The sequence below is a fragment of the Numida meleagris genome, chromosome 5 (assembly GCF_002078875.1).
Source record: "Numida meleagris isolate 19003 breed g44 Domestic line chromosome 5, NumMel1.0, whole genome shotgun sequence".
In the NCBI taxonomy this organism is placed as follows: domain Eukaryota; kingdom Metazoa; phylum Chordata; class Aves; order Galliformes; family Numididae; genus Numida; species Numida meleagris.
The window spans coordinates 53,739,395-53,752,890 of NC_034413.1; the positions used below are offsets into that span (position 1 = coordinate 53,739,395).

The 13,496-nt window shown below is 38.1% G+C and overlaps 1 protein-coding gene across 4 annotated transcripts in view; it reads left to right on the forward strand.

Moving 5' to 3' along the window:
* LOC110400414 (sodium channel protein type 1 subunit alpha) overlaps positions 1-13,496 on the forward strand; it is a 63,187-nt gene that overhangs the window by 10,897 nt on the left and 38,794 nt on the right. Inside the window, exons 3-11 of one of the 4 annotated variants that reach the window (XM_021400271.1) lie at positions 344-433; positions 1,157-1,285; positions 1,800-1,891; positions 3,009-3,281; positions 10,457-10,520; positions 11,143-11,284; positions 11,434-11,640; positions 11,997-12,302; positions 13,038-13,418. In XM_021400271.1, coding sequence (XP_021255946.1) covers positions 344-433; positions 1,157-1,285; positions 1,800-1,891; positions 3,009-3,281; positions 10,457-10,520; positions 11,143-11,284; positions 11,434-11,640; positions 11,997-12,302; positions 13,038-13,418 — 1,684 coding nt within the window. Of the gene's footprint in view, positions 1-343; positions 434-1,156; positions 1,286-1,799; positions 1,892-1,989; positions 2,082-3,008; positions 3,282-10,456; positions 10,521-11,142; positions 11,285-11,433; positions 11,641-11,996; positions 12,303-13,037; positions 13,419-13,496 lie in introns of all 4 variants that reach the window. The other 3 variants (XM_021400274.1, XM_021400270.1, XM_021400273.1) reach the window with 3 other exon arrangements.

The window sequence follows — 13,496 nt, forward strand, 5'->3', positions numbered from 1 at the left end:
CTATCTACATGTTTTTTTTAATGAAATTAAAATTCCTGGGCTCTTACATGCAACTTTACTTGTAAACTGCTTTCTTTAGTTTAATCTTCTGTACCAACACTTTTTATGCAAATATTTTTAAGGAACATATCATATAAAAAGATGACTAGAGGAAAAATTGAAGTCAAGTTAAATGTTTGGCATAAAGGTGTAGTATTGCTTATTTTCTGCTGCCATCATGTGGCTACTTTGGGTAAGGTTTTAGTCTACACAATACAAATGGCAATACTTTACTGTACTTAAAATGTACAGTTAATGTGATATTGCATGGATTACTATTGTGATTTCCTTAACTATGATTTACATTATTCAGCATGCTTATTATGTGCACTATTTTGACCAACTGTGTGTTTATGACCATGAGTAACCCCCCAGACTGGACCAAGAATGTAGAGTAAGTTGCATATTTTACTTAAAGATAGCTATGCCTCTGACTGTTCCTCAGTAAGTCAATATGCTTGTGACTGCAATTGTGTGTTGGCTCAACTATCATGAGATACTGTTTTGTCTCTATACTATGTAGAAATGTTGGATAATTATTCAAATCTCCTTCTGGGAGAATATTTGGATTGACAAAAATAACTTTTATTTTCAGATATTGTACTTGGATTCCACTATTTCTCTCTCATCTTCATAGTTTAGCATCTACCCCATGCATTAATGTGGCTGCATTAAGAGTAGAACTGTGGCTGTCTATTTGTAGATGCCAGTTAAAGATAGAATATAAGCAAAAGTATTCTTGAAGTGAAACTTCAGTGCATGCTTGTACTCTTCCTTTTCTAGGTGGATTAGATGTTACTGGTTCTAACAGTATCCAGTATCTTATGCTCACAATGTTCTTGGATCACAGGAACAGATGTACTATAATTGTAAACTGAGCATCACTGATAATTTTTTTTAAATGTTATTTATTTTATGGTTTTATTTCTTTGATTCATGCATAAGATCAGTAATTCTGTATTTAAACAGCATGCCATGACTAATGCATGTGAATACACAAATACATATGATGAATATAAAGCATTTTAGAATAAACTGTTTTTTTTACCACATTTCTTTTCAATGCAAGTATAGAATATTATTACTTACTTTGATTAATTTTTCTGATATTTTCCAGGTACACCTTCACTGGAATATATACCTTTGAGTCACTTATAAAAATTATTGCAAGGGGCTTTTGCTTAGAAGATTTTACTTTTCTTCGAGATCCATGGAACTGGCTTGATTTCACTGTCATTACCTTTGCGTAAGTTCTTGTTTTTTGCTTTTTCTTTGGAAGTGAAGGGCAAAAAGGGCATGAAATTAGTATCAATACATATCAATTTCATCTAATGGAAATACTTCTATGAATTTACTTTGTCTAAAACAATTTTCACATTCTAATGTGCATATTTTGATGTAAACATAAATACTGCAGAAGCCATTAGTCCAGTTAGTATTAGGCTAATTTCATGTCCTGCATTTTTTTTCTCTGAGCAGAAAAGGAGCATCCCTTTGACTTCATTCCGCAAACTTACCAATCTAGTCTAGATAAATTTTAGGCTTTCAAAGTTAAATCACTGTGATTCACTTCAGAGACATTTAACTTAACTGAAGGCTCTGAAAGCATATTAATGCAAGGCAAACTGCAATGAAAGGTAAACCTCTGACTGTTGCTATTTAATTTTTTGCTAAAAACGCCAAAGCGGTCTTGATGAAAGACCCAAGTAAGTAGCATAAACTTTGCCTAAATTCTGAATAACTGTGATTTAATCCTACAGGTATGTAACAGAATTTGTAAACCTAGGCAATGTTTCAGCTCTTCGAACTTTCAGAGTATTGAGAGCTTTGAAAACTATTTCTGTAATCCCAGGTAAGAAGTAACTGGTGTAAGGTGTTAGGCCCCTTGTACCTCCCAACTGTTCCTTTTTATCCTGTCATTGTGTTTGTGTGTGAACTCCCCTATTACAGATATGTGACAGAGTTTGTGGACCTGGGCAATGTCTCAGCGTTGAGAACATTCAGAGTTCTCCGAGCTTTGAAAACAATATCAGTCATTCCAGGTGAGAGCTAGGTTAAACACTGAGGCTGACTGTTGTTCCACAGAGGCTATACTCGCATTTTTGAAGCATAAGCCTTATTTCTTTCCACAAAAAAAAAAAAAAGCAGGAATTGGAAGATATCAGTATTCACTGAAATCTCTGATTCATTGCTTTTTTACATGAGCTCTTTCGTTTTGAAATCAGCCTTTGAGTTTAACAGATTCTTGCATGAGACATTGCACTACACAGCGTGTGTGGTTTTCACCTTATGATGTCAAGCTTTCTTCTCCACATTCAACAATTATCAGTTACCCTGAAGTTTTCTTACCCATATGTATTTTACCTACATGATGTTATGTGGTATTTGTTGTGAATCTTTGTGTCTTAAAAATAGAACTGTTTTAAATGTTGACTAAATAATGAAGATAATGGAATAAGATAATAAAGAATAGCATGGGCATTGCATGGGGGATTTATTATCTTAAACTTCTGTGATTTTCCAAACCATCTCCAGTTTTATAGCATTAAATTTAACTAATTTTTTTTTTATAAACAGGCTCTTTACTAATGTCTTCTAATTCTAGTATGTTATAAAACTGTTAATAGCAAAGGTTTGGGGCAAGAGGTATTGACAAACAAAAAGAAAGAAGACTTTTCTGCGAGATTCATATATAGCATGAATGACAAAGTCACTTGTTTTAGTATTAAAACAAGTATTTTGAAATATATGCAACTCATTCCATTTACAGTTTCAAATGGACATATACTTTGGCTTTTTATTCATTTTCACTAGTGAAAAAGCTCTTCACAAAAGTGTTATTTCACAGACATTACAATCATTTATTTGGGCTTCTGCATGAAATCTATAACTTTACTGGGAGATACTGTAATTTTTTATGCTTTAAAAATCTTTTGAACACGAGAATAAAAATTCCTTTACATTTTCAGGCTTGAAGACTATCGTGGGAGCCCTAATTCAGTCTGTGAAGAAGCTCTCGGATGTTATGATCCTGACTGTGTTTTGTCTGAGTGTATTTGCACTAATAGGGCTGCAGCTGTTCATGGGCAACTTGAGGAATAAATGTCTGCAGTGGCCTCCAGAAAATTTCACTCTGGAAGCAAATATCACTTCTCAGCTCAACAGCACCGTTGGTGAAAATGGTACACTGGTTAATTCAACAGTGACTCCATTTGACTGGAAGGGGTACATTGAGGATGAAAGTAAGTATTGTCAGCATGATTGTTATTAAAATGTTCTATAGCTGTCTCAGTTTTTAAAAATAAGATATACTCCAAGTTTATCCTAGATTATTGTGTCATTTCTGACAGATGTCAGAGACTTCTGACTTCCAGTGAGGGAAACCAGTGAAGAAGTCCTCAGAACTATCACCACATATCCATTCTTGTGCTTCGCCATTCCCATAATTAGAAAAGTTTGTTTATGGTCTGACATAACTTTTTGTTGAAATTTAAGCTTATTGTTCTTATCAGCTGCACCACAGGCCTGAAAAACAAATTATTCCCCAACATTTATCAATATCTCAGAGAGATTTAGTGACTATAATCAAGTTACCATGCTCTGCTCTTTCCACTTTCAGTCTTTTTTCCATCATGTTTTTTCTCCAAGGATTTGAGTGTACTAACAGGAGGGGGTGTATAAACAGGGAGTGTATAAACAGGAGTGAGAACGATTGTTTACAAGGGTGGATAGCGATAGGACAAGGGGGAATGGTTTTAAACTGAGACGGGGAGATGTAGGTTAGATGTTAGGAGGAAGTTTTTCACTCAGAGGGTGGTGACGCACTGGAACAGGTTGCCCAAGGAGGTTGTGGATGCCCCGTCCCTGGAGGCATTCAAGGCCAGACTGGGTGTGGCTCTGGGCAACCTGGTCTAGTGGTTGGCCACCCTGCACTCAGCAGGGGGGTTGAAACTCGATGATCTTTGAGGTCCTTTTCAACCCAGGCCAGTCTATGATTTATGATTCTATGATTCTAGATCATAGAGATCTAGTTCTCTCTTCTGGATTCTTTCTTGTTCATAAACATCCTTCTTACGGCTCAGAAGCCACATCCAAGCATTTCACCTCCCTGTGAGTCCTGCTGGTTGGGTTAAGCTGGCAAGAAGCCGTCTAGAAGGACTGTGCTGCAGCATAGTAACTTGTGCTTTATATATCCTCCGCTAGTGCTTGCCTTTGTTTACAACTCTAACATCATTAAATCAAGTTCAGTTTGTGATCTGCCTGCCTCCTGAATCTTTTACAGACATTAACCTCATTAGGATTTCACTTTGTATTTGCACAGTTCATTGTTCCAGACTGAACAGTGCCTTGCTTTCTCTGACCATCTCTCTGACTCTCCTGGATCTTTTAAATTGTAATGGTTTCCTCAAACTCACCTGGTTGGTATCATTCACAAATTTGACAATATCATATTGGTTAAAATCTTGAATAGTAGTGATCTCAGACAAGCCTCCTCAGAAGTCATTTTGGTGCATCTTTCCATTTTGATCATTTCCCATCATATGATTTTCCAAGCTGATACAGAGTAGTTTGGCAAACTGAAAATAAACAAACAAATGTATTTCAGTACAGTTAAATATGAGGTTGCAAACTTAATATCCTTGTTTTGAATATCAGCGCTAGACAATTTATAGCAAGACAGGGTCACATGCATAAAGTCTGTAGTTGGTGGCATACATTGTCTTTAACAATGAAAGAATTGAAAGGAAGAAGGAAAAGTGAGAGGAAAGAAAAGACTGATAACAGTGGTTGGCTGTGAGAAGTGCTGGGGTCCCCAGGTGAGTTTCTTCCCTTGGGTGTTCTTTCCAGTGCAGCAGGTGATTGCCCCATAGTACTTTTCCCATAGTAACCATATATTTTTCATTAGAGTCTGCTCAAACTCCCTGTGGGTTTTTCATGCTTACAAAGCTATTACCACTAATTGGAACATGGTTTGTTCAGTGTGGGTTCTGCATGGCCAGTGTGATTTTAAGCTCATACAGGCATGTTATTAGGTCACCTAATACAAATCAAAAGCTGCAGCAAATAAGTAGAAAAAGGCTGGAGGGGGAAAGGGATAATTCTCACACCGGGGACAACTGCTTTCCATGAGCACTTGCTGTAGCAATGCTGTATTTGCAGATATAACACCATGAGAATAAGATCACATGAAAAACAGGAGAAAATGGAAGAATAGTGCCACAGAGGCACTGCAAAGCACTGTCGCAGCCGCTTGTGTGAAAGGTTGCAGAGCTGCAACTGAGAGACAAGATGCAGAAATGCAATTAGAAGGTCCTTAGCAAGGCACCTAAGGCACTTTGAAGCAGACAGGACTCTAACAAATTAAGGCTACATCTCTGCAGTCAAAAGCTAAATGGTATCCTGTTCGCATAAATAAATTATTGACTGGGAAGGCAGTATTACCCCCATATTTAGCACCACTGCAGTTGCTACTGGAATATTATAAAAAGTTCAGTTTAGATGGAATGCTGAAAAAATGGAGGATGTGCAGAAAAGAGTAGAATGATTAAAGGGCTGGAAAACATGCCTTATACCAAGATAGGCCAGGAGCATATAAGCCTACTTAGCATATCAAAGAGAAGGTTTAAGGGGTGATTTGATCACAGTTAAGAAAAACCTCATGGGGAACAGATACTTCATCACAGTCATATCTTTGATCTCATAGGCAAAGATATAACAGATTCAATAGCTGTAAGTCAAAGACAGACAGTTTTCAAATAGGAGCAATTCTAACCATGATCACGCAACTGATCAATGACTGTGATTGATTTCCATCTTAATTTCTTAAATTAGGATAGAATCTTCTGGTGAAACTCACTTTACTTGAACTCATGAATTCAGGGAGATCCCATGCTGTAGTGTACAGCAAAGATTAAGCAAGGGAGACTTCATGTTTCAAGGTCAAACTTCATTTTCTGGCTCTTTTAATGAAGAATCTACAAACTCAGTCTCTGATTTCATTTTGTTTCAGGGAGACCTGAAGTATCTTGAAAAATCATGCTGCATTACTTACAGAAAACACTTCAATGAATGGCTCCTTCAACCTGTGGTGTTATTTACATAGGAGTTCATATTTGTTATGAAATTATTAACCTTATTATGAAGCTAATAAGCTTTTCCTTGCTTACAGGCAGTTTCACAGCAAAAAATCATCTTGCATCTTCCTGTTCTTTTTCCAGGTTGGCAGCTGGGGTACAGAAGTGGTTCTAAAACTATTTGTTTTGCAGGACAGTAAGAGAGGTCTTAGCTGGAACTCAGAGCAGTGCAATGGCTCTGTCTAGTAGAAATTATAAGTGTTCTAAATGGCCAATAGTTGTGTATATTATACAAAAAAAAAGGCATATAAGCCATAAGTTTTCCTCTGAGTGCAGTTTTGGAAATACCATTTAGAGAAACTTAATGTAAGCACTGCTGGCATGAATGAGCCAAACACTCTTTTTTCCCATGTTCTGAGATATCAAATCTGATAAAGTTAATGCTAGATCCATTTATCTTTCCAAGTCTTTCATAAACAAAGTTTTCTGGGAAATAAATATTGCACTGACTGACCAAAGACACTTTTGTGTTACTAGTTATTGTTTCCTAATACTCGTTATGTGTTTCAAGGTATGCTGTGGTACACAGCGAGTATACTGTCAGAGCAATTCTGAAATCTGTCATTGCTTCTTACAGAGTTATTCAAGTGATACTTACATTACCCACTCTTCTGCTGTACTTATCAGCTCAAGAACATGAGATCGAAATGTCTTGGCTTAGCAAAATCTTCAGGGATATCCCCATGCCAGCTCTGATCTTTCTTTCCCTGTAATTGAGTTGAAATATCTATTCTCTCTTTGCCTCTTTCTTTTAGTGCTCTCTTAGTAGTTTTAGTTTCTTAAGTAAAGATGTTTATTTCATCTTAAACATATTGCCAGTGAGTCTTCTATGAAGTAGATGGAAACAGCCTAAAATAAATAAATGGGCTGATCAGGTACGTGAAGAATTCTCAAAGACTGAGTCTGGTGGAGAAAACAAATCCTCTCTTCAGTTGTTTGGAAGGATTAAAAAGAAGCTGTAGTCAGCAATGAACAGAGGCCCATGGTGTGTGCCTGCAGTCTGGCAGAACGGAGTCTCAGGGCCAGCCCATGTGCTCTTCCAGATGTCCTAGCACATCTTTGTTGGACAAGGAAGAGCTTGGTAATGCTGACCCCACCACACATGGGTCTGTCTCTTCCCTATGTTGCAAATGCTTCTTAAGAATACTTCCTGCTTTTCTGATGCCAGATGATCTTGCAAGAGCTGCAAGTTTCCTGCTTTCCTTTGTGCTGGATTTCACACACTTCTGTTTGAAAAATTAAAGCAAAAGACAACAACAACAAAAACCCTTAGGAAAAATGCAGAACGTGATGGATTAAAATGTATATGGTAGATGAAAACTTCAGTATTTAATTCCCATGAGTATGAGAATTTCTTCTAAAATCTGTGCACTCGGAAGAACTAGTGCACATCTTTTCATTTGCTTAATTTAGTAAACCAAAATGGTCAGGAATTGTTTTTTGGAAACATCAGTGATATAATTGCACAGTTTCAGTGTCTCTACTGCAAAGTGAACTGAGCACAACCACAGCCCAATGCTGGTTACTGGATGTTCCTTCTGCTCGTTAATGGTGATGACTCATGACTGGGCCCTCAGCAGAACGTTGTGTGGTGTGATGCATTAGGGTAATGCACCGTAAGTTCACATTTGGGCCAGTTTATAGGCCTGGTTTTCTTTTTCCTAATACATTTCCAGTTCTGCTCCTCTGGTGCAAAGCAGATGACTGCTGTCTTAAAATGAGACCTTGTCCTGTCACTGAGAGAGGGCTCCTCACTCCTGAACACATCATTACTGATGATTTTCCTCAGAGGTGCTCACAACTATTCACTTATGAAGCACAGACTTTTCTTCGATCTGCATGAAACATCTCAGTATCTGTTTCATGAAATAATAGTTATGCTCAGTCGTTACCCTAAATTTACCCAGACAACTGTAAGTTCCCGTGAAATGAAGTACTTGCCTGTCAGGGATTTTTTTCACATTTCCTAGTCAAATAAATGGAAACCAACCATGCGCCTTGAATGTAGTGAGAGTCTTTTCACATTGCATTGGCAAAATACCATTGTGAATTTTGCGTTTAGTTAGGGGCATGTGCTTATACAGTTCTGTTCAGCTTGTGTGGTTAGGAAAATTTTCCTGTCATGACAATATTTTGAGCATTTGTATCTGCCATCCTGCATAACGTGGTTGTACCAGAGTATGCAGAGAAAGCCTGGTGGCTATTGCCTGTGGAGCTGGCAGGGCAGCAGGCTTCACGGCACATCTTGTCTAAAGCTTTCACACCAGCTTTGTTTTAGTGGTTCGGTTCAACTGCTGCAGTGCTGTTTGCAAATGACTGCCCTATGTACTCGATCATGTCAGGTTTGTGTTCTTCCCAACCAGCTGTTTTGCTCCAACATGTTTTAATCATGATTAGCTGACATCATGCAGAATAAGGTTTCTTTCACATGGGTCAGCTGTGGTCAGCATTGAGCCAGCTAACTTTCCTACTTGCGGGTCAGCACAGTGCAATTCTGCAACACATGCCAACCCAACACGACAGCAGCAGCACACAGGGCTGTGCGCTTTGCACAGCACAGGAGATTGTACCTTGTATGCCTGAGTAGATACTGAAACTGAGTCCTTCACAGAGTGTCAAACACTATCTACATGCAGCTGACAACCCATGGCCTATCTCCTGTGGCCAGCAACATGCTATGCCCATAACTGATGGCACCTCCTCAAATCCAGTACTCAGTGGTAACCTTCTTTAAGTTCTCTTCTGTAGCAGCCAGGCTTCAGCAGCACAGTGTGTGCCGCCACAGTCCAGTCTGAGCTCAGTTGTGCTGGTAGCACCTCAGATGAGGCCATTTTAAGAAGGCTAGGAGGCCACCTCTGTGGAGCAGAAAGCCAATGGGAGTTTTAAATCTCCTCAGGAAGAAAAAAAGAAACACTTCATAAGTGCTGCAGCTTCAGAGTTAAAGTGCTATTGTAGAAGTCTGCTTAGAGGGGAAAAAAACAAATTCAGGGATACAGTGAATGTGCATCTTAATAGGCACACAAATTTTTGCTCATCTTCTCTTTATTCTTCTAAGAATAGACAGGCCAATGTTGTTGCTGTCTAAACCATCTAAAAAGCCCTTTAAATTCAGGATTACTAGACAGCTTTTGAGATGGTTAGTTACAGGGTGATTTGGTGGAACCTACCCATTGTTTCTTTCCTAAGGTTATCAATAATTTCCTCATATATACCCCTGACGTACAACCTACACAGGTAAAAGTTGCAGTTATTCAATTTAGATATATACCAAACTGTATACCAATTATCAGTCTCATTGCAGACTGTAAGTGTCCATAGTAGTCACAGCCATTGGCAGCCAGATGATTTTTGCAAAGTTCATTTATCATAGAATCATTAAGGGTTGAAAGGCCACTAAGTTCATCTAGTCTAACCATCAACCCATTCCTGTGACCTCTAGACCATGTCCCTCAGTGCCACATCTTCTCTTTTCTTGAAAACCTCCAGGGATGGTGACTCCCTGGTCAGCCTGTTCCAATACCTCACCACTCTTTCAGAGAATAAAATTTTCCTAATATCCAACCTGAACCTCCTTTGGCTCAACTTGAGGCCATTCCCTTTCATCCTATCACTGTTACCTGGGAGAAGAATCTGACCCCCACCTCGCCACAACCTCCTTTCTGGCTGTTGCAGAGAGCGACAAGGTTTTCCCTGAGCCTTGTCTTCTCCAGACTGAACAATCCCAGTTCCCTCAGACACTCCCCATAAGACTTGTGCTCCAGATCCTTCATAACTTCATTTCCCTTCTCTGGGCACCCTCCAGAGCCTCAATACCTTTCTCGTAGTGAGGGAGATGTGAGATAACGGCCACAAATGTTGGTGAGTGGCCAACGGGACCCCTTTTCAATGCTGATCAGAAAGTTTCCCTCCTTAAAACAAATTATCAGTACCCTTCTTTTTTTCAGCTACATTTAATTGTAAGATTACAATATAATGTTATAAGTTTTTATTTAGTTCAGTGGTCAGTCTGAAAGGAGAATGGTACAGTTCATTTACATCCAGCAGCATTCTTTGGGATTTTTTGCATATTTTGGGATTTAAACAGTAAGCTGAGAGATGGTTCTTAATGCAATTCATAGTGGCATTTCCTGCTGAAAAAAATGCTAATACTTGTTTAAAATTGTATTTGAAATCATCTTATTGCTTTTAGATACGGAATATTTGTTTCAGAGAGCTGTTGTTAAACAAAATATATGTTAGTAGTCAAAATTTTATTAATTTTTTGGAAATTCTTTCCTAAACAGGTCATTTTTATTTTCTGGAAGGGCAAAATGATGCTCTCCTTTGTGGGAACAGTTCTGATGCTGGGTAAGAGCAATTTTTGTGAGATTATTTCGTAGTGTATAAATTAGATCCATCTTAAGATATGCATAGTTATATTTTCAGTGATTACATTCTTTCACATAAGAAGTGATATTAGGGTCTTCCACTGCGACGTGGATTTGGTTTCCTGATCCCAGTGGCATCGTTGTACACCATTAAGCGCAGTGAACTGGTTAATGAGTTTAGTATTTGCATGGCTGAATCGGTAATTTGCAATTAACGTTGTTACTGCTGGATATGAGAAGCAACAGATGGCACAGCTAGAAAACTCCTGCTACGTTCCAGTTCCTGCTGCACACGGGAGTACTATCATGTTCAAGAACAGACAGTAGTTTTCACACTGACATTAGTTACAGCATTAATAGTTAAAAACGTTATTTGAATTATGCTTTAGAAGTTTGCATTAGACTTTTCACAGTAGGTTTTTATATGTGCCTTTACTGCATAATTTTTTAGTGTTCTTTAAAAATTCTCAATTAAAAATCATGACTTCTCGTATTTCTAGTCTGATTAACCAAAGAAAAATATACTTTTCAATCCTAATCTTCTGGATGTTCCAAATGGTAATACTAAACTATATTAGATAACACCCGGTTTGTCTTTGCAGGCAGTGCCCAGAAGGTTACACATGTGTGAAAGCCGGTAGAAACCCCAATTATGGCTATACAAGTTTTGACACTTTCAGCTGGGCTTTCTTGTCGCTGTTTCGTTTGATGACCCAAGACTTCTGGGAAAATCTTTATCAACTGGTGAGAATTTTTTTATGGGTAATAGACTCAATATGTTTTTACCTGTAAAGCAAGAGGTCTAAAATCAGTTATGTTGTCTTACTTTTCAAAGTATGAGAAACAGAACTTTGTTTACCTATTCTTGTTTATGAATTTATTCTTATTTCCAGACACTACGTGCTGCTGGAAAAACATACATGATATTTTTTGTTCTGGTGATTTTTCTGGGCTCGTTCTATCTGATCAACTTGATCCTGGCTGTGGTTGCCATGGCCTACGAAGAGCAGAACCAAGCAACCCTGGAAGAAGCAGAGCAGAAAGAGGCAGAATTTCAACAGATGCTGGAACAGCTAAAGAAGCAGCAAGAAGCTGCTCAGGTATAATTTATGGCATAATAATGCAAAAGTGCATAATAGGAATTTTTCTAGTGATACTCAAATCCCCGTTTTTTGAATTTGGAGATAGAAGCCACCGTGCTAGACTTTAAATATCAGAGTTAGCTCAGAGATTTTCTCTTCTGCATTGTACTGAGAACAACTAAGGCATAATCAAGAATATTCAAAACTAGGAATGTACTGTTTATTATGTTTTTCTTTAGTCTGAAGTCATCAGTATAGTTTGTAAGTGTTGAGACTTTGGGGTGAAGGGGACTAAAAATTCTGTACAAGTAAAATTTAACAATTTTGATGTCATGGTTTGCTGAGTGACATGAATTCATTCTGTGATGTGACAGGCAGCAGCAGTGGCGGCAGCAGCAGTAACAGCATCTGCCGAGTCCAGGGAGCCCAGTGCTGCAGGAGGAGCAGGTGGGCTTTCAGAAAGTTCCTCAGAGGCATCCAAATTGAGCTCAAAGAGTGCCAAAGAAAGGAGAAATAGAAGGAAAAAAAGAAAACAGAAAGAACAGTCTGGAGGAGAGGAAAAAGATGAAGATGAATTTCACAAGTCTGAATCAGAAGACAGCATCAGAAGAAAAGGTTTCCGATTATCTATTGAAGGCAATAGACTGACATATGAAAAGAAATATTCTTCTCCACATCAGGTATTGCATATAGTTATTTTTAGTTGAAGCATATATTTAAAGCATCGCAGGCTGTTACAAAACAACTTTAGTCTTCCTGGTACAGTAATATGACCCTACTGCTTAAAGAAAAGAAACTGGGATTTTCATTAAATTTTCTTATTGTTGTTGGTGCCTGACAGAAAGTGCTGTAGCTGCTAGGCTGTCTTGTAAAAATAAACAAAAACAGAGTGAAACTTAACCTCATATACCTGTTCTTGTGAAAACATTGTTCAAAAATTATATGAAAAATATTCTTCAATTCATTCTGTTAGTTTCTTAGAGTGATTATATATTATCTATTCTTATTAAAACGTTATAGTGTACTTCCATTATGATAGCGTTACATTTTTCTCCTGCTTCAATGATGTTGGAGGTTCTGTCAATATGTGAAGGATGCCGCATATATGAAAAAGCATGCATGTTTATAATCCATTTTTGCTTGATGATATTGTGGAACCACCCAGCTACTTTAACAGACATTAGAAGCAAATAGTGCTCAAAACTGTTTTTGTCTTAAGAATCCATGAACAGAAGTATTTCTGCTTGCAAAATATAGTGGAAAGCATACAAACTATTCACAGTAGCATTAACTTCTGGTAAAAGTGGTTAACCTTATGTAAGAAAAAAAACAACAAAAAAAAAACTATGTGATATTGATGGCAATGCTAAGTTTGAAGTTTTTAGTTAATAATTACAAATTTTGTTTGCCTACAGTCTTTGCTGAGTATTCGTGGCTCCCTGTTTTCCCCAAGGCGCAACAGCAGAACAAGCCTTTTCAGCTTCAGAGGTAGAGCAAAGGATATAGGATCTGAAAATGACTTTGCTGATGATGAACACAGCACTTTTGAAGACAATGATAGCAGAAGAGATTCTCTCTTTGTGCCACGCAGACACGGTGAACGGCGTAACAGTAACATTAGTCAGGCCAGTAGGTCATCCAGGATGCTGGCAGTGTTTCCAGTGAATGGGAAGATGCACAGCACTGTGGATTGCAATGGGGTGGTTTCCCTGGTTGGTGGACCATCTGTTCCTACATCGCCTGTTGGACAGCTTCTGCCAGAGGTGATAATAGATAAACCAGCTACTGATGACAATGTAAGAAAGTTTTAAACAGCTTAGGCATCGTGGCCTTTTCTTACTGCACCAGCCAGTGTTACCTACAGAATGGAATCC